Below are 20,527 nucleotides of genomic sequence, written 5' to 3' on the forward strand. Positions count from 1 at the left end.
AGCACACGAAAAAAAAAAAAAGCGTTCAAATGAAGAAATCTTGCAAAAATTTTGTTGTTCAGCGTTCCGTTTGATGCTCCTTGGTGTTCTAACCGAAGCTGTGTACACAACTCCAATTCCTCAGAGGCTGAATAGTCAAGGTTTACAAATTTTTCTTTAAAGCATTTGGTAAATATCAGTGAAGATCAGTTAAGACTAACTGATAACTAACTTCAACTCGACGAGCTCCGCAAACAATACTGCTTCTGGTTTACCCTCACAAGATGTACATTTGTTTTGCGAATTTCCTGTTAACTTGTGTGCGACGGGGCAGGGAATTCTAACCATCCTTCGAACAGTATTTTTTCGTACAAAAAATTGCACCGATGGAAGCCTTCAGCGGGTTGAGAAGGCTGATGCATTAAGATTCGTGGCAATTCCAGTAGAACAAGAACGAACAATTTTCTGTCGTCAGAACAAATTTTTGTAATGTTCTTGCCCGTGAACTTGTAGTACAAAACAGAGCATTTCATACTAAAAGCAGATTTTTGATGTTACTACATAGAAGCACTGCAGATCTACAGACTACAGAAAAGTACTGCAGAAAAAGCTACAGTACTGCAAAAAATGCCACAAAACAATAGAAAAATTTGTCGTGACAACAAAACGAAAAACACTTGTTCGTATTTTTGACACGGCTGTGTCGTTTTTATTGACTGGGATACCGCTTTCATTGAAGAAAGGTGCCTAGCATTAAACAAATTCTCTGTGTTCTCGAACCTCTTTCTACGATAGTCTGCTGACAATTCGTATAATACTGTTATGAAGAAAGACGTTTTTACAAATAAATATTTTATTGCCATTGTTATTTGAACATTCCCAATCGTCGTGTTTCTTACCATTCACGATGGACATGTCGCACACGTGCACATCGAAGGGATAGTAAGCGAAGTCAATGTTGCAGCACACAGCAAAATGCAGTCTGAAAAAAAAAACAGGCACAAAAAGAAAAAAAAAGTAAAAAAAGACGTGATGACTGGAAATATGCAGATGGAAAGTTGAAGAAAATACAGCATTAACGCTCTGTCGAAAGCCACGAGACGAAAGTTTGTTGGAAGCCGTAGAGGTACGGCTGACAACATGGTGTAGTGAGCAGCAACGCGGAATTTCAGTGAAAAAGCACGAAGAATAATGAATTGAATATTATTTTTTACTGTCATTATAGCACTCCGACCATGACTGTTAGCTGTTTGACCCTGCTATTAGAATTTAGATTGCTCTGGCGTTCAAGTTTCGCCCCCTGGCACATTTCAAAAGCTCATTGTCTCTCATTTCTTCCCCAGTGGCGTCGTGTAAACAACACCCTCTGTCAACCTGCTTCTTGTTTATTTTGTTCCATCGTGTTAGCTGCACTTCGAACTCTCAAGTTTCTTTGTCTATGGGTGTGCGCGCCCTTGGCTCTGCTTCCTCTTCTCTATTTCCTGAAGGCACCATTTCCTCAGAAACTTTCCGAAGAACCTTGAACATTTTCTAGTTTATTCCTCACCCGACGACCTTAGCGACAGATGATATTTCCGGTTTGTCACCACGTGTCAACCTACATCAGGCCGCCGGCTGTTTGTTTTCAGCTCGAAGGACGCTATAACATTGAAGGCTGGGCAGTCTGAGCGAAAATAACACAACTCTCTGTGCAGCTAAGTCAATACTCCTTGAACACCTTTGAGGGGGTATTGGCTAAGTCCGCGGTACTTTCGAACTTATTTCAGAAACAACGGTAAACACAGCGAACTGGATATTAATTAAACAAAGCTTTTTGTTGGCGGCCGCCGACGAACTTCATTCAATGCCGTTCAAACACAAGAAGAAAAAAATCACAGGACGGTCGTGAAACCTGACGCGAGAAAGCTGCAGTGGGTGGGGGATGGGTGGATGGAAGCGTTGTGGAGAGCGGAAGGCGGGTTGATGGTGGGTGGAACTTCTAGAGGGTGAGGGTTAGTGGAGGCGAGGGGAGGAGGTGGATCGAGGTGTCAGTGAGTGGGTGGGCATCCCTCTAACTAGGGGGGTGCGGTGGCTTGTGGTGGTGCTTCTGAAGGGTGGAGGTTTCACTCACAGAGGCTTCACTCACCCAGATAACTGCGGCATTTTCGCCATGTGCCACTGCCTCTGCTTGTGGTGTAAACAATGGCGTCCGGAAGTCAGTCGCGAGATGTTTCAGATGCAACAAGAAGGGTAACCAGCGCGCCTGTTCAAACAAGGTTCCGCATAGTAAACTGCTGTTTAAACTTCGGAATGCAGGTATTGATTCAGATACTGTGAAATGAATTGCAGCTTACCTGAGTGACCGTGTACAGTCCACCCGCATTGGAAAAAACATGTCTAGTTCACTAGAAGTTCTGTCTGGGGTTCCACAAGGGTCAGTATTGGGGCCGTTATTGTTTTTGGTTTATATAAATGACATTCCTAGTGTTGTTGAATCACCTGTAAAAATCAAACTTTTTGCTGACGATTGCCTAATTTACTCTAGAGTGACCGATTCAACTGATCAAATTAAAATCAACCGATGCCTGCAATGTTTATATGACTGGTGCGCAAAATGGGGAATGGAAATTAATTACTCTAAGTCGACGTTTGCTCATATCACAAGAAAGAAAACCAAGCTTTCCTTTGATTACAAAATTGGTGAAAACTCCTTGTCCAATGTACGTAGCTTTAAGTATTTAGGAGTAATTATTCAGGACGATCTGTGCTGGCGCATTCATGTAGAGGAGGTCTGCTCTAAAGCCTATCGAAAACTATGATATTTGAGAAAAAAGTTACAGCATGCACGAAAAATTTGTAGTTAACTGCATACAAGACATTTTTCCGCCCGGTTTTGGAGTATATCTCCTCTGTTTGGAGCCCCCACCAAGTGTACTTGCGAGATAAGCTCGAAAAAATTCAGAGAACCGCAGTGCGTTTTGTATGTTCGCGTTATCGGAAGACCGATTCTGTAACAGACATGCTTAAATCTTGCGACCTGGAACTGCTCGAAACACGGCGAAAAAAACAACGGTTGAAACTGTTTTTCCAAATCACCAGGAATCAACTAAAAATAAACAAGAAACATATATTCACCCCCCTCTAAAACTAAGTGCGCGTTTAAACCACAGTGCCGCAATACGGCCGTACAGAGCCCACCTATGTGCTTTCCAAAACTTTTTTTTTCCTCTCATGTATTAATATGTGGAATGGTCTTGCGGAATGCATTGTCACAGCTCAAAATGTCGAAGAGTTTGAGAACCTTTTGGAATTATATTACCGGCAACAGGGGAATTGACAACTGATCATGCTGTTATGATTTCCCTCATCTCTGTTTGTTAAGTTGTTAAGTATTCGTGTTTTGATTATGTTTTTTGTGTCTTGTTGGTTCCTGAGGTTTTTGTTCCTGATAATTAAAATAAAAACCTCTCCCGTTATGGCCCTCAAGTGAGGGCTACAGTATTCCCAAATAAATAAATAAATAAATAAATAAATAAATAAATAAATAAATAAATAAATAAATAAATAAATAAATAAATAAATAAATAAATAAATAAATAAATAAATAAAATCTTACGGATTGCGACACGTTAGGAAAATCGTGCGAATGGAAAGTGTAATTGTACGACCTCCGTGGTCTTAATGATAATGACACGTTAGGATATGTGAATGGTGATGATATGACAGCTGAATCTGAAGATGATGACCTTATAACCATTCTCACTACCAAAAATATATCATACGAACAAAGGAAGCGCGAATGCATTCGTGGTGACACCCTTGTGCTCTTGAGTTGTGGTAGACACAAGTCTGATAGCGCTTGTAGTATGAGAAAGAAACATCAAACAGCGATGTCTGTTCCATCTTGCCTAGCTTTTACAGATTTTCTCAGTCTTCCCGAGGCCGTATAGCTCAGACACGGCTGGGTAAATATGTGCATGCAATATCGGCATTAGGTTGCTTTTCCAAGTACGTACTGCTCAGTATTTTGCTCTGTGATCATCAGACTGCAGCCCTGTCATAAGCTCGCGGAACGATCCAGAAGACACACACCGAAGAGTAAACAGAACGCGATCTTTTTTACCCGTGGCGTCATTTGTTTATTGATAATTTCGCTGTCGGTGCGTGGGACGCACTGTTTATTCAAAACCGAGCTCCTCAGACACCTAACGTGCGCAAGTATCTGGAAGGCGACAGTTTGACTGTCGCAATTATGCGGAACGGCGCCTCTCCATGCAGATAAGTTTGCTTGACCACCCGAGTAGGCACAAGTGCTAAGGTCACTAGCCGACGACCCGTGCAAAGAAGCACGAGCGTGCCTTGACTGACAAGAGCTCGCGCTGAGAGGTGAATAACCCCACATAACGGATCTTGTCTCCTATCGCAGGTCAGTGCCTTGACTTTTTTTTTCTTTCCTGTGCGGCGTTGTGTACATAACGATCATTATTTGTTTGCGCAGCAAATAGCAGCCTCTTACAAGCCTTCTCAAAAAACACGTGGGAGCCGTTCATAAAAATTATACAACCATCCTACCAGTCATGCCACGAATATCGCTCACTTAGAGAGTGCCTTTGACCCCGCGGTCATTTGCGTTTCAAGCGCGCTGCGCTGGAAGCCGAAGCGTTTACTCTGTCAGCGTTATCGCCCCTTCTTGGAGGTGGTAACAGGAAGCCCAAAGAAGTAAACGATAGAAAAGAGCAGATATCTTGCATGCTGTCGCATTACGGCACTGAAAACCGTTGTCAAAGCAGATAGCTGAGACGAGCGAAACGCTGGTTGCGTTTTGGAAGCCGCGGTCGCCGTAGTCTGCGCCGCGTTAATATGCACAGCAAAGCAAGCTGACGCTCATACTAGCCATCCTCGCTGCACAATGTTTGACCGAAGAAACGCCCCGACAAAAGCAGGCCGATGTTTCTTACAAGCCTCCCATAGTATGGGGAATGCCACTCTTGATAAGGAACCAAAGAAGTTTCGGTGGGAAATGAATCGAGCATTTCGGCAACACCGGCTTGCACTGTGCTGAAAGATTCCGCTCTACGCATGCTGGGAAGCAGCCTTCAATAGTCAGACAAAAAATGACAGAATTTTTGCCTGAATAATACAAAAGTGCGAAAGCAGAACTGCATGAACGATAACGGCGATGATGAAGACAGGGAATTATCCGTCTGTGTCTTCTTGCCGCAGATGGAAGTTGATGAAGACGACGACGCACAGCGCAAGTGTGTGTTGCAGTTTAACAGTGAGGTGTGTTCGGCTGCGGCGATAGCCTGGTGCTCTCGTGCAGTGGCCAGTGAAGCTGATTGTTCGCGCTGCCGCTGGTTCGAATACATATCACGGATATTTGTTTGATCTATTTTTATTTGCTTCTTTCACTTGGCACCAACCCAAAAACATTGCAAACACACAAACGTCACAAACCTTCGCAAACTCACAACCATTGCAAGATCTTGCTTGGGATTTGCCCATCGGAATAGTGCTTTCGCACTTATAAAAACATACACATTAACAATGTGGTGCGGAGTATGACAGCCGCCATATGAGCTGGTGAGCACATTACAATGCAATCTGTTTTGCCCTTTCATTACCGAACCGCTTCGTCGCGGTTCGGCCTTTTTTGCATTGGCATTGTGGAGTGCACAGAGCCGTTGAGGACGGCATCGCTGACTACGGGACCGTTCGGATTCAGAATGCTGCGCACACTATGAAACAAGTTTCAGCTTGCTGAGTGACGACAAAGGACAAGACCGCCCCTGGCCTATCCTTTCTGCTCTCTCCTGAGGTCGTGGTGTGAGCGTACAGGCGGGGACTAGCTTTACAGTGGCCTGTCGGCAATTCTTCTGCCTGAATCACTGATTTAAATGATTACATCTCTACCATTGTTCCATAAGACCAGTGTCCTCTAAGAACTTCGAGTAATTTTGACATTGATCGCCACTCAGTTCGGAAGCCTTCAGGGTACACCGTGTGAGAGATGTTCAATGGAACGTTCAATCTCCGTAGGTTGCTTAGGAGTGTCACATGCTCGGCACAAAAACGCGGGCACGCTAAAAGGAAATGATTCGCAACACCCATAACAACACACTTTACACACATATAGAAAAGGAGGTGAGGTGAATCTTGTTCATCCATACCGGAATATAGGCAGGGTTTGCGCGCAGGCGATACAAGAGAGTATCTCTGTCACGCGACAAGCCGCAAGTAACGCCGTGCCACTAGTAACGCCACCAGCTGCCTTGCAAAGTTCTTGTCCTTTGGGACAGCCTCTGAATATGGATAAAACCAGACTTCTTGAGCAAGAAGGTCTGCCGTCATGTTACCAGCGATTCCAACGTGAGAGAGTAGACACTGGAAACAAACTACAAATCATTTGAACTGTAACTTCCTAAGCCAGGTTAGAAACCACAGGCCAAATTTATCGTCGGGAGCCCCTCGTTGCAGGCGCTGTAGTGCAGGACGAATGCATAGACCTATTTCATAGCCGTGAACCAACCAGCCCGCCAAAAAGTGTTACCACAGGTACTACTGTAGAGAAGCTTCGAAGCCTTCTACACTTATATTTCAGCTCCATGGTCATCGGGCACCAAGAGCAATTGCTCGTGTAGAAAGAACGCGTGCGTATGGTGTCCTGCTTGGCCCCTAGTAATGGGCGGGCTACTTTTAGTTAGATTTAGTATTAGTGCTGAACATGCAGACGCCTTCAGAACATTTCAGCACGTTCACGATTACCTTGGCTGTTTGCGTGCTGCGCTTTGAGACGGCTAGAAAAGCCGGCAAGATCTTCAACGTATTTTGAACTAAACTGACTGGAATGTCCTTGACGAAGGAGCTTCTAGGGGAAGGCCAGTTTTTTCTGGACCTTTAAGCTTGCACGTGCAGCGCATACGCTGGAAACATGAACGGAGACAGTACTTTTGCATTTACGCATTCTGGACATTTAGAGTTCATAAACCGCCGTCTACCTTACAGCGACAAGGAACACTCTCTTTTGGTTTTGCCTAAAGGTATTGGGAATCGGACCAAGATTCGATTCTCGAATGCTGCCGCAAGCGGCAGCAGGTTCTCCTCTCGGTTTCTTCGTGAGCGCTCTAGTAGAATCATTCAGACGAAACAAAAGTCCGCTGAAAGAAAATCGGGCGATTGAAGGTGGTGGCCATCCGCAACGTTCGTAGTGTTCCCACAAGGTGAATGAAGCAGTAGTCCTTACAGGAGGAGCCGTCGCCTTCTCACACTAATCAGACTTGGTTCTTTGTGCCAAGACAGCAGGTCTCTAATAAGGAATGTACTCTATAGTCTACCCCCACAAGATTGGCGCTGTGCACGAAGGGTTATAATTTTGCAGCAGGTTGCGGAAATATTTCATAATCTTGAGAAAAACCGGATGCTGTGCACACTACCATTCAAGAGAGCATGCTGGCTTCCTGAAGAACAAAAATTGCACAGGTTAAGCTCTTGTTTAGCGCATCCGTCCTGTCCACTCTTGCGCCTTGTATCATCGAGTCATCCAACAGTCAATTCTTCCGATTTTGCGAACATGGTGTTCATCCCTTAGCATACGTTTAGCAAGCCGTGGCTCTATGAACGGTCTGGACAGGGCCCAGAGGGCAGCTCAGTCAACCATCTTTGTGTCGCACCCCACATCCTTCCGGGCAGCAGGTTCTAGGAACTTCCTCTTTGAAGACGACCGGCAGCGGTATCGGCGAGTCGACGTCCCTCCCCTCTCGTTCCGCCTCCCTAAAGTAGCTTTTCGCTCCAACATAAGCGCTATCATAGCAATCCAGTGCCATCTGCGTGTGTTTCTTGTTTTTGGGCGCACTGCTGTGGTAAAACGACGTCGGGGCCAGCACACGCGCAAGATTTACAAATCCTTCCCTGTCGCGTACAAAGGTTCTTTGTGTTCATTCTGGTGGTTCTTTGTATGTAAGACCTTCGTTAGTGGTACTGCCTGACACGGAATTAGAGAACTTTAGCGACCAGGAAAGAGGCCACTCTGCAATATGGAGTGTCATCTTCTAAAACGCTTGTTTTTTCTAATGGGCAAGCGTGCTTGGCTGTCGGGCTCCCCACGCAAAAATATGCATCCTGCGATATAGAAAGATTAGCTGATAGTCAGCACAGTGCACTCTCTGTCGCTCTTCTGTTGGAGTATACCTCTTCCGCACTGTTCTCCTTTGGTTGACGGCCTGCCTATTATGCGCATCTTGCAAACGTGTAACACGTGACTGTCCTGCCTGCTTAGACTACCATTTCTTGAATACGCGGAGAAGGCAAGTCTTGACTGGAAATCGGCAGTGGTACGTAACACTGTGCTTAGATCTTCCTCGCGCGATGTCACACTACTGCATAGTTGCAAGACGCGCTTATTCTCGTGGCACAACAACGTATGCGCACCTCTGGCTGGCCACGATCCGGTTGTCGGGCGCGACGCGCAGCCGCGGCCGCCGGTCGGCGTGCGAGTCCAGCGGCGAGAGCTGCTTGACGGGGGAAAAGGCGAGCCGGGGTGTCCACATGCGGGCCCCGACGCCCTCGGGCACAGCTACCATGCGCATCCCTTGCCCCAGGAGGCTGAGGTTGAGTCGCGAGTCCAGCCACGAGTATTCGAGCTGGCTCGCGAAGCTCAGCTGCTGTAAGGTGACAAAACAGGCAGTCAGGGATTGCAGGGCTTGGGATAGGGCTGCTTGATCAACGCCTTGGGTAGCCAACATGAACATGTTATTGAAGAAGAGAGGACCTGGACAGACACAGCAGTGGTGTGTTGCTCCTTTATGTCTTTCTGTCTATATGCTCTTGTTCTTCAAGAACACATTCGAGCTGGCTGCCCAATGCATTCACTAAGAATATTTCGGATAGGTGGTGGGCTTCGGGATGTTTCCAGTTTATGGTTTATGGGGGTTTAACGTCCCAAAGCTACTCAGGCTATGAGGGACACCGTAGTGAAGGGCTCTGGAAATTTCGACCACCTGGGGTTCTATAACATGCACTGACATCGCACAGTACACGGGCCTCTAGAATTTTGCCTTCATCGAAATTCTGCCGCCGCGGCCGGGATCGAACCCGCGTCTTTCGGGCCAGCAGCCGAGCGCCGTAACCACTGAGCCACCGCGGCGGGCTTTCAGTTTAAATGACTGAGGTGGTGAGGTGAGAAAGAAGACGTGCCATTAGCACAAAGCGACTCTATTTTGAGACAGAAAAGTAAGTGCGCCTTTATCCCACTTGGACACTCGGGGGATATGTCTATGCGTACGGTGAGGGAAGGGGAAGCGAGCTGGAAGAGAGGGGAGGCAGGTATGGGCTGCGCAGCACATGGCTTTTATCTTCTGTCTTATCTACATAATTTCGCTCTCAATCCTGTGGGAAATGACAAAAATTATTTCCGCGTCACACCTAGGGCCAGGAAGGACTGAAGAGCATTGGTAAATGCTTTTGTCCTTCAGTAGACTTAAATGCGGGTGATGATGATGATGAACGCAACGACTTCCCTAGTCTATTCTTGCTTGAGGTGACTGCTAGATTTTCAGATGTCTAACTTGGCTGCGCATTCTGGTGCCGAGCCCAGGGTCCAGCCGTATAGCCGCAGAGGCCGCATTTCGAGATACGAAACGAAAAAGACTCCGGGGACCTGTGCGATGTCAGTGAGCGTTTAGGAACCGCAGGAGGGCAATTTTGATTTGTAGGCGTCCACCACGGCATTCCTTATGCGACGTTAAGCATACAAGTCTCCACGCATCTAAGATACTACGTTTAATCAAGTGAGTGGATGTCGGCATACTGATACCAACTGAATAGAATTCCCCTGGGTGGTATGAGGCCTCAATGAGGGCGGCTGTCCTGTCCATAGGAGTCGCGGAAAGTTAGTTACACGTTGTGCACAACGTACGCTATTCGGTGTTCCCAATTCCGTCGTGCAAATTTGTTGTTTTTGTTTTTTTTTTATTGGAAAACACTTCATACGCCCGGATTAGATGAAATTGGCGCAGCGTAGCTCTCGTTAAACTTCAACAAATTTTTTGCTTACTTTAATGATCAACTTCATAACTATCAAAAATAAAAACGTTTCAGAATAACGATACATATTATATCGCAGACAAGCCCTTTAACTGGTTTCTCAGGCAACTGGTAAATTTCCAAGCAGTATTAAGTGATAGCTGCTACGAAGTTCATTAAACAGTGTCGATTGTATAGGTTGCGACATACAACATCAATATTACGTCTATCGGCTGAGACGACGTCTAATAACATTGAGTTCCACCAACTTAGTGTTCCACTGTGTTCCACCAACTTAGTTCCTACTTAGGTAGATGACCTTATGGTACGCTGTATGAGAACTGCAGCTAATACACGCATGACGTTAAGAACGCATGAATCGCTTTGATGTCGGTGTGCGGGGTGATCGGTTTGTGGACAAGCAAGATTTAGGTTAATCCTTTTCTCGAGTTTCTCCAAACAACCAGCTCCGCAGGAGGAGGACAAGGCGACTGCACAATGCGCTGCATGAGCAGTGCGTCGTGCTCAAAATTTGAATACGTTTAACTTCTGCGTCTCATACTGTCACGCTGGTGTTAAGCGGCCGAGGGTCAACAGTGGCGTAGTCCAGGACGTGCGCTTCCACAACACTTCTGATGATGATGATGATGTCCGCAGGCTTAATGGCACATACCCACGGCGGGGGATTGGCCAGGGGCAGCACTTCTTTCACACAACACACACATCTTTCTCTTCTTGACTGGCGCTGTCGTCTGCACGAGCACTGGCGCCGATATATGGAGCTTAACTTGTAGAGGCTGTACGAAATTTTTGTATCTGTCCTTATGCGGTGCATCTACTGCGCGGATTTCATGGGAAAAATATCAGCGCTTCATTCGTTTAGCACTAAACAGACGAGGTTCATGACTGGCGGGAAACAGAGGGTCCTGCTCACCTGATTAACTGGACAGGCCTCGAATTTACTTTGGACGAAGAGTTGGAAGTATATGACTGTTGGGTCGCCTGCGAAGGTGAAAACAGAAATACTAATTAAACTTTTGGGGAAGGAAATAAATTAATAGCATGACTATTGCTTTACAGTTTACCTTGCAGATTAGGTGGACTGTTTCGAGTAATTTTAGTTTAACATTTAAGGCGCTCCGATTTTCTTGTGCTTACTTTTACAACTGCTTTCACTGCGCATTTTTATTTTTCCTTATGTTTCGTTTTAGAGAAAATTCAGGAAGAAGCTGCAGTAGACAGGAGCCTGAGTGCGCAATACTATATGGAGTAGAAGCCGTGCTATATTACCTTGATAAAGAAATATGCTTGGAGCTCGGAAGCGAAACGCAGCTTTGCAAGTGAGGTCTTATATCGAGCTTATCCGCGATGTGCATTTCGTTATGAACTGCGCAACGAGGTGTGAAAAACTGTCGTTTTGTCTTCCTTAGATATTCATTCCTTTCGACGCAAGCAGTTCCCTATAACTGCGTTCTCAGCGCCCAAACTGAATTTAACGCTCTGAACTCGCTCTAACTATAACCAGTGCAGTACAAGTGCAGAAAAAGAGAGGTGACTGACAAAACTCTCCGCGCTATGCTGTCGCCCTGTACATTAGCCGGCGAAGTATAAGCAGCATGAAAAGCCACTAGCCTGTTTCGAGCATGGTTTGTCGTGTTGCCTTTTTTCTCGTAGTTGAAATAAACTTGGGAAGCTATAGTGACATATCTTTCTTCGGATGCGTAGGAATGGCCTTCCTGTCTGGCGTTTAATGGAAGTATAAAGTGAGGCAGCTTCCGGCAGAAGAGTTCGGCGGTGAAAGAGCGGCGAGGTGCGTCTATAGCTACCTTTGCTGCTGGGCGGAAACAGCGATCCACGTAGGTGCATGCTTTCTTCAATTTTTTGCTTTTGTTTCCAAAGCTTCTCAGAGCATCGATGCTTTCATTTCAGCTTTCACGCTACTTTGAAGATTGCGATAAACTTGAGACAAGAGTTCGGAGGAAAAAAAAAAAGAAGAAACGAGCTTCTCTTTTAAAAGCCAGAGTGCGCAACAGTACACGGACGCACTGGAAACCTGGGCGACGAGTCGAGAGGGCGAACTCTGGCCTTTAACTCGAAAGACGCCGTTGCTTGGGCCGATGATGGCGGAAAAAGAAGGTGTTATTGGATTCGCGTGGCAGTTCAGACGGCCGTTATTTCACTTTGCGTTAAGTGCAGCAGGCACAGCTTCGCTTGTCGTTCCACACTGGCATACACTAGTGGTGTGCGAATATTGGAAATTTTCGAATAGTCAATCCAATATCCGCCTACTCGATTCGATGAACGAATCAAACAGTGCGTGCTCAAAGTAATTCGAAACGAATCGAATCCGTTCGCAAGTTTTCGAATAGTTTTTGAACAAATGGCACGGCTAGTTCGAATAGGGTACACCGTAGTTTGTTTCGATGTCTGTTTCAAAAACAGTGTCCACTCCGACGCTCCATAGCATGCTGCCTGCCTCGGTCGGTCTCTTTGAGGAGGTGGGTTCAGCCCCTCGACATGATCCATTTGTGTGTCGGCGTTAATAATGCTCACACATTTGACCTTCAAGAGCGGGAGACGCGACTAATAATAACAGCTTCACGCTCGATGTCGGAGACCATTGTACAAACTCTCATCCTTCTCGTCTTCTGAGATTTGGCGCCACTTTGTTCGTTGTCGTCATCGATAGCAAGATGAAATTTTCCTATGAGTTTAACACGGCTGCCATAGAGTTAACAGTCTGACTTATTAACTCTAACCCTTGCGGTGATCAGTGCTGCGTCTGTCGACAGATGCAGCTTTAGCTCCATGACATTCTGCCGCTATGGCTTCGCTGTTTGGCATGAATATTCGCTTTGGGCGAATACTCGCATAGATACCGAATAATCACACTAATATTCGATTCGTATTCTGTATGCTTTTTAACTGCAATATTAGTATTCGATTCGGTCGCAAAGCTGCACCATTGGAATTTCGAAAAAGTGCTATTTGCCCAACCCTAGCAAACGCACATGCACGGGTACCGAGACGTCAGCAAACATGAATCCCAAATCCTAAACGCAAATAAAATAAAGAGAAAACATAAAATCGCAAGTGAGAGCGCATGAAAGATGCCCTCTATAGAGCCCTGAGGTGATTGAATCCTCTAGCAGGATGATCTCTGATATGTCCCCCATGCAAAAAGGTGGTTACAGTTCTTGTTGACTTCACTCTCCCCAATTAATTACTTGCCAGAAAAAGCTAACCAATGCGCTCCCTCTGTTTTGTGCATTGAAAGGGCTGAATTATTTGTATTGAATGCTATAGAGGCGTGGCTGTTTTATGTTCTTACGCATCTTTAAAAGGCAACTGCACCACTTTTTGAGAATTTCGCGATATTAAAGGATTCAAATTTATATAGGATGTAGGGAAAGCGTGCCAAGTCTTTTTGCACTAGCATTTAAAATAGCAATATAATCGACTACTGAATTTCGCGCTTCTCCTCAAAGCCCGGAAATGTGGGGGAGTTCGGTGTGACGTCACGGAAGGTATGAGTTCAAGTAGTAGTAGTGAAAACATTTATTTTTTTTTTTTTTTTAAGGAAGAGTTAGGGAGTAGGGGGATGGGGATAGATAGATGTGGAGCCTCAGTGGTCGGTATTCCCTAGTCCAGGATCCCGTTGGCCTCCGCCGCTGCCTTGGCCCTCGTCACCAGCATAAGCTGTGTGCTCGGGTCGGAGTCAGCCAGGAGGGCCTCCCACTGCTCTAGACTAGGGCTATTTACCTTTGGTAGTAAAGGGAGTTCAAATTACCGCTGCCGCCAGCCACACCTTGCAGTGCCTCGTTGGATGCTGACAAACAACAATCGGCGAGCTCTGTTTTCGGTGGCGTTGTTTTCCTTCAAGGTAAGCGTTTATGCTTTGGAAATGCACCGGTACCTTCGATGACGTCATCATGCCCCCGTACCCCCTCCCTCCCCCAACTTGGCGCTGCGCGCTGCGGAGATGCTTGAAGGTTGTCGCGATTTTTTAATCGGCGATTATGTCACCATTTCAAATGCTAGCCCATCGCATGATTTACTTGCAAGTTTCATGCATTCGAGGCCTTAAAGCTCGTCGGTTTCTAAAACCTATGCTGTTGCCCTTTAAGACTATTTAAAAATGGCCTTAACCTTCCCGCTTTAAACTTTATGGATTAATGGCCTAACCTTCTGGCTGTGTAAGACCTTTAAAAAGGGCCTCACCAGAAATATCATTCGCACATAAGGTGCAAAATCATAACCTTTTTTTTTTTTCACCAAGTTACGCACGCATCCTCAGTATGAAAGAGAGGACATTGAGAAGGTCGTGGGGTTTAGACATCTGAGATCCACGAGGGCAGACAACCTAATTCACAATTATGCGCTGTTGTTCAATTGTGCATTCATACCCTCGGCGTCCGTGTACATGGAAGGCGGTCTGTAGCGGTTATACTGCGCGTCGGCGAAGAAGTGCGCGTCCTGGTCGCAGTCGGGGTCGAGCAGGAAGCAGGACCTGTTGTCCGGGCCCGTCCACGAATTTGTGGCAGCGGTGCACACACTTGACGCTGCGTGCATCGTCCTGAAAGATACATCAAAACACCGCTTGCACAACTGCCCTGGCTCTTCGCTCTTTCAGCGGGCAGCTGGAATCGGCACTTTCAAACTTTTCCAAACTTTGTATTTAACGGTGCCCTCTCAAAATCAACGCGTGCCAGGACACTTAGCCTGAAACCTTTTTAGAGCGCAGCTCTTTGGCGTCCGTTCCTGGGTTTCGCGTCGGCGTCGGCCTCGTAACCAGCTCCGCCCCCAATGTCACGCTTTTCAATTGGTCGAAATGCTCGTGACGTCACAGTGCGCGAATTTCAAATGGGGCCAATTGTACTTTGGCTAGTAACCATGCAACCAATCAAAGGGATCGTATAGTGATGCTGCAACTAAGTTGGACTGAGTTTAGTTAATTGCTTAATTAATCAATTAGCCTAATTAATATAGAGGAGAATGAAGAGGTCAGAAGAAAAGAAAAGAAAGACGCGCGCCGCAGCGATAACAGCGTCCGCGGAAGGAGACGCTGCTAAAAAAAACAGATAAGTACGAAGCCGCGTTCCCTCCACCACCACGCACTTCCCCACTCAGTAAAACGTTGCTCGTTTCATATACGTTGTGTCGAACATCCTAGACAGTTCCAACAATTGACAGGTTAATGACACAACACGATGGATAGAAATACAATAATATAAATATGAAATAGCCTAATTAACCTTTCTAGTTAGACCGCATAAATCAATAAAACCGAGAACGAAATTGGTCGAGTTGGGGAATCGAACCAGGGTCTCCGGAGTGCGATACGAGCACGCTAGCCACTCCGTAATGCCAGCTGAATGGTTTGGAATGAACAAAGGCGCGTCTAGCTAATACGGCGTCTTCGTTCACTCCCATCTTCCCCCTTTCCCTTACGGCGAGGTGCAGGTGTCCACCCAGATATGCGAGAGAGATACATTTCCTTTCCTCAAAAAATAAATTTACCGTCCAGCAAGGCGTACAGCCGAATTGGTGATGGCGTTCTGTGGACTCCCTGGCAGCGTTGCAAGACGCTGTCGCGTTCCACTCTTACAGGCGAAGCTTAACATGTTAACCACACATCAGTAACACACGCAGACAGCCAATGGACGCGTCATTCGCTGGCAGCACTTGATTCATCATTCACAACCACATTCTTAACGTACGCTCCCTTGCCGCACATGCCAAGGACGTACACCACGATCACATTCTGCGCCATTCCTCTGTACTTTGCTTTGCTGAAACCTGGATGGATCCCGAAGAGCCTCTCGAAATCATAGATTTCCTATACTGCTGTGGTGCTCGCAGAGACCACAACAGAGCGGCGGGAGTCGCTATCTACTTGCGCACAGGTCTCTCTGCAATACCAGTCGAAATGTTTGGCACGTCACATGAAGTTGGCGAACTGTGCGCCGCAAAGTTGCCCAACGGCTTGCTGGTAGTAGCTGCCTACTTCGCCCCTACCGCACTCACGAAAGACGTCGTGCACTTCCTGCAACTCGCATTAGCCGTCCATCGATCCACACCGATGTTAGTAGTGGGGGACTTTAATGTTGACATAAAGACAAACAGCAATTTCCTAACACTTATGCTGGAGAACATCCCGTTCCTCTCGCTCGTAACGCGTCCCACGGCTGTGACAACCTCGCGAGGCACTTGTATAGATCTCGTCTTTGAGAATCAAGCATTGGTGTACCAAGTCGAACATATATCAGTCTATTTCTCCGACCACAAAGCTTCCTTCATGACTGTCAAGAACTGTTAGTAGAGTCTTTGTTAAAGGAATACGTGTGAAAAAAAAAAAAAATTCTGTGATAGCGCATACATGTGTTGCTCGATTTCTTTGCCTCAATCTATCGAAAAGGTGAAACAGCTTATTTGCTGCGCTCAAATTTCGCATTAGGAAGTAACGTAATCGTCGGTAATTTTTTTCTTTTTTAATGCGAAAGCAATATATGGGGTCTGTCGCGTCAGCAAAAAAAGTGTCCGCAAAACGTACGTGTCCGCAAATTTTGTCCGCACAATTACGTCGTTCTCTGAAGTTAAATTTGTGAAAGTGTGATTGGGACAGATAGTGTGCGATAAAATGTTGCCGCGGGAAAAATTTCGTTGATGAGGTGCAATTAGTTAATTAAGCGCGAAAAAACGCGAAAAATACTCTTAGACGTCAAAATAGGCATAGACGTCGATATAGTACATGGACGTCAGAACAGTAACGGACGTCGGTATAGTATGTGGACGTTTTGCTTTCGCATTGCTCCAGTGCGAGTCGCCGCAGAGATCTTAAAGTTTCTTGCTTACTTCAGAAAAAGTAGAGTAATCGGCAGCCGCAGGGTTATAAAATAGAGAATAGCATGACGGAAGTTAGGGAGGAGCATACACATTGAACGCAAGACATGTGGATTGGAGTACAGGCCATTCCTTCGAATGAATAGAGGAATCAGTTAACTCATCGTATGTTATGGTTAGAAATGCAGCTGCTATGGCAGTAACCCGAGCAACATATGCGCCTAGTCATCGTGCATGGTGATAGACGTAGTCACAGCATACTGTCGTCCCAGCAGCAATATTTCGGGAAGGATAGCCTGGAAACAAGTGAAACATATTCCGTAGGACAAAGGGAAATTGATTCTAATATGTGTCAGTTTTGAAGAATCCTGCGGTGAAAATCGAATTTCGGAAGTACCTGTGAGCAGGCATGTGGAGAAGTCACGCAAAAGGCACAGATTTGGTTCTCAACGCTATGATCGATATTTGAAGGTAAAAATCTCAAATAAACAAAAAAAGGTGCTTCTAAAGATACTAGTTTAAGAAAAAAATGTTGTCCAGCAATGAATTCGACTAGGCGTAGCAGGGAGGAATGATTAATGAACTACTGTAGTCGTGGAGCAGAACGACTGATGACGTAGCAAGACTTAACAACAGACGTAACAAGAGGTTTGTAGCCTGAATGCATGGCAACATTCAGCACACAGATTTTAAGGCGGAAGCCTTTAATGTCTCATCGTTGTAAGCAGCAGTTGTCGACAGAAAATGTCACGCTTTTCAATTGGTGGAAACGGTCGTGACGTCACAGTGCACGAATTTCAAACGGGGCCAATTGTACTTTGGCTAGTAATCATGCAACCAATTGAAGGGATCGTATAGTGATGCTCCGAGTAAGTGGGACTGAGCTTAGTTAATTGCTTAACTACCCAATTAGCCTAATTAGCCTTATTAGCTTTACTAGTCAGGCCATATAAATAAATAAAACCGATTAAGAAATTGGTCGAGCTCAGGAATCGAACCCCGGTCTTCGGCGTGAGAGACGAGCATGCTATCCACTCCGCCATGTCAGCTCGATGGTTTGGAGTGAACAAAGGCGCGTCTAGTGAATACGGTGTCTTCACTCACTCTCATCCTCCTCCATTCCCTTCCGGCGAGGTTTAGGTGTCCACGGACAAATGAGAGACAGATACATTTCCTTTCCTCAAAAACCAATTTACCGACGAGCGAGGCGTAGAACCGAATGGGCGATGGCGTTCTATGGACTCCTTGGCAGCGTTGCAAGACGCTGTCGCGTTCCACTCTTAGGGGCGAAGCTTAACATCTTAACCACACATCAGTGACCACACTTTAGGTCAAAAAAGTGCCCCCCTGAATTTTGTAAGACAGTTACTGCGTAATTTCCTTTCCTCAAATACAATTTTCATTTTCTTCATTACGGCTCCTCTTTATCTATCTTCTTTCACTCCCACTTCCTCCCTTCCTCTACGGTGCGGTTCAGGTGTCCACCGAGATGACAGAGAATTACTGCGTCATTTCATTTCCTCAAAAAGCGTTGCGTTCAAAGGGCAAGGCATCGCGCCGAACGGGTGGTGGCGTTCCGTGGACTCCCTGGCAGCGCTACAACGCGCTGTCGCGTTCTACTCCTAAAGGCGAAGCTTAAGCGTCATTAATTAGCAGTTAACTAGTATTCATGCATTAATCAGTAATTAACCATTGATTAGTGATTTGTCATCACTTATTAATTAGTACTCATTTATATGTGACGCCACCAGTGCCACAGAAACAGCGAAGGTGGTGCGGAAAACGCTTCCGCCTCTACCCACTTTAGACTGTCAAAGTGCCCCCTGAATTTTTTTTTCGCGTTCGTGCGTCAGTGGCTGAGCTTGCCTTTGCTTAAGAAACCGAAGCTTGACCTGATACAAATACACGGCGGCATACTCACATTGAAAGAAGCCAGGCAGTCCAGCAGTGTGCCAACATGAGGTGACATCAGTGGGTGACAACTTGATCTGTGCTTCTCACGTGTACGCCATTGGTGGGGTCGAGGCAACCAGAACAGACGATGATGATGATGATGATGTCCTCGGGCTGAATCAGAACAGACAGTGGTGCATGAAGTTTTCTTTTTCTCATACAGGCGATGATGATTGCGAATGAAAGAAGGCAGTGATCCTCACCGGGACAATAGAATAATTTCGATAAGTGCACCAAGGCGCGCATTCACGGTTAGTTTATTATGCACGAGGCAGAGAACTGTCCAAGACCGCGGAGCAGGATTTAGTGAAGAGCGTCGGCTTTTTTGCATACGGCGACCCTGCGGGCTCGTGGTTGTGATTGCGAAAGGAAAGCGCGTTTTTGTGTCGAGAATTTCTTTCCGTGAATACCCTGCTCTCGGGGAGGCTGTGCATATGTTTCGAACAGCGCTAGATCGCATTATACAAGTTGTATACACTGCTATTTGAGGAGCCGAATAGAAAAATAAAATTATCACATAGCTGAATGTGCATAGGCCTAGCGCAGACATCTCTATGGCCAATACTGTTTCATTTACTTTTCCCTTAAAGCTATAGAAAGATGTGTGCAGCGAACAAGAAAATAAGGAGCAACAGAGCGTGGGAGCAAAATTTATTGAGTACATTTTTTGTCGTCGAAGGTGGTCCTCTTAATTCAAATGCCCAGTGCTGGCTGTGATCTCTCGCGCATTGGAGACCACCAAAAGCTGATGGTCGGGCAAGTGGATGGTCAGCCATGGTGTTCCCTCGAGGCATGAAGAGATTGCCTTGTCCCAGAAATGTTCTCAGGGACTCTGGTATTTTCGCAATGAAAGAGATTTTGTGCGTCTCGCAAATTTACCAACGAAGTCAATGCTGCGAACATGAATGAGGATGCCGGTAAGGTCTTCTCCTTTATACGCTTTCAAAGAAGCCAACTGGATACTTTCCAAATGGTCGTACGCGTACAACGAGTGCTTAAGTCCTTATATTTTAGCACTGAAGTTCGATATTTAATGAATAAAAATTATGAACACGCAGTTCTTACAACATGTACTCCTGAAATAGAAGATAGCGGCCTTAGTGGGCCTAGTAGTAAGCGAGAATCGTGGAGTACATGAGCGTTCTTTTGAAGTAAGGTAGGGTATACTGCGGATTGTTTCGCTTCGAATGGTGAGAGTTTTTACAGAGAATACATAATCAAGAAAGGGCGTTTCTCAACGCCGAAACTTCCCAGGCCGCAGGAAGGCAATATCATCCCATCAGGACCAGCTTATTGTGAAACTCTGAAAAAAAAAGAAGGCAGAGTCAATTCATGACGGCATTTATTTGATAAAGAAAGCTATTATGGGTCGGCAACTCCCAGCAAATAAGAAAGCCCAAAACCTTTGTCCAACATTTACAACGTGCAGTAAAAGTTTGTTACGAGAACCTTAACAGGCAAAAAAACTGAGCAGTCAAGGCTGCAGTTATGCGAGGCTTACGAACCATTCTTTGCAGAATCAATACCATCTTCAGGAAGTTTAGCTTGAAGGAAAAAGAAACACAAGATTAGAAATAAAGAATAACACACAAATGACAGGAACAAAAAAAAAAAACGGTATTGTGGCTAAAATACTTACAGCCCGATACATTTAGCTCTGAACAAAGAGGAGAAAATAATTATTAGTTGACGTCACGCAGCTTGTGTGACGGTCGCACATTTAAGCTTCCTGGCCCGGCATAATAAAAATGCT

The 20,527-nt window shown here is 45.8% G+C and overlaps 2 protein-coding genes across 11 annotated transcripts in view; both read right to left on the reverse strand.

Moving 5' to 3' along the window:
- LOC149372436 (glutamate-gated chloride channel subunit beta-like) overlaps positions 1 to 19,345 on the reverse strand; it is a 32,067-nt gene extending 12,722 nt beyond the window's left edge. For 2 of the 6 annotated variants that reach the window (XM_089566919.1, XM_089566923.1), the window contains exons 1-5: positions 18,743 to 18,874; positions 14,385 to 14,554; positions 10,913 to 10,980; positions 8,386 to 8,618; positions 879 to 961 (exon numbers count right to left, since the gene is read on the reverse strand). In XM_089566919.1, coding sequence (XP_089423045.1) covers positions 879 to 961; positions 8,386 to 8,618; positions 10,913 to 10,980; positions 14,385 to 14,554; positions 18,743 to 18,780 — 592 coding nt within the window. In that variant the 5' untranslated portion in view covers positions 18,781 to 18,874. Of the gene's footprint in view, positions 1 to 878; positions 962 to 8,385; positions 8,619 to 10,912; positions 10,981 to 14,384; positions 14,555 to 18,742 lie in introns of those variants that run through there. The other 4 variants (XM_089566920.1, XM_089566921.1, XM_089566924.1 and 1 more) reach the window with 4 other exon arrangements.
- Positions 19,346 to 19,410: 65 nt separating this feature from the next.
- The window catches only part of LOC149372437 (uncharacterized), a 77,945-nt gene continuing 76,828 nt past the window's right edge, over positions 19,411 to 20,527 (reverse strand). For all 5 annotated transcript variants that reach the window (XM_089566929.1, XM_089566928.1, XM_089566930.1 and 2 more), the window contains 2 exons: positions 20,280 to 20,318; positions 19,411 to 20,077 (listed from right to left, as the gene is read on the reverse strand). In XM_089566929.1, the coding sequence (XP_089423055.1) occupies positions 20,054 to 20,077; positions 20,280 to 20,318 (63 nt within the window). In that variant the 3' untranslated portion in view covers positions 19,411 to 20,053. The remainder of the gene's footprint in view (positions 20,078 to 20,279; positions 20,319 to 20,527) is intronic.

Source organism: Amblyomma mixtum, chromosome 1, assembly GCF_055824585.1.
Source record: "Amblyomma mixtum isolate Tamu chromosome 1, ASM5582458v1, whole genome shotgun sequence".
Lineage (NCBI taxonomy): Eukaryota > Metazoa > Arthropoda > Arachnida > Ixodida > Ixodidae > Amblyomma > Amblyomma mixtum.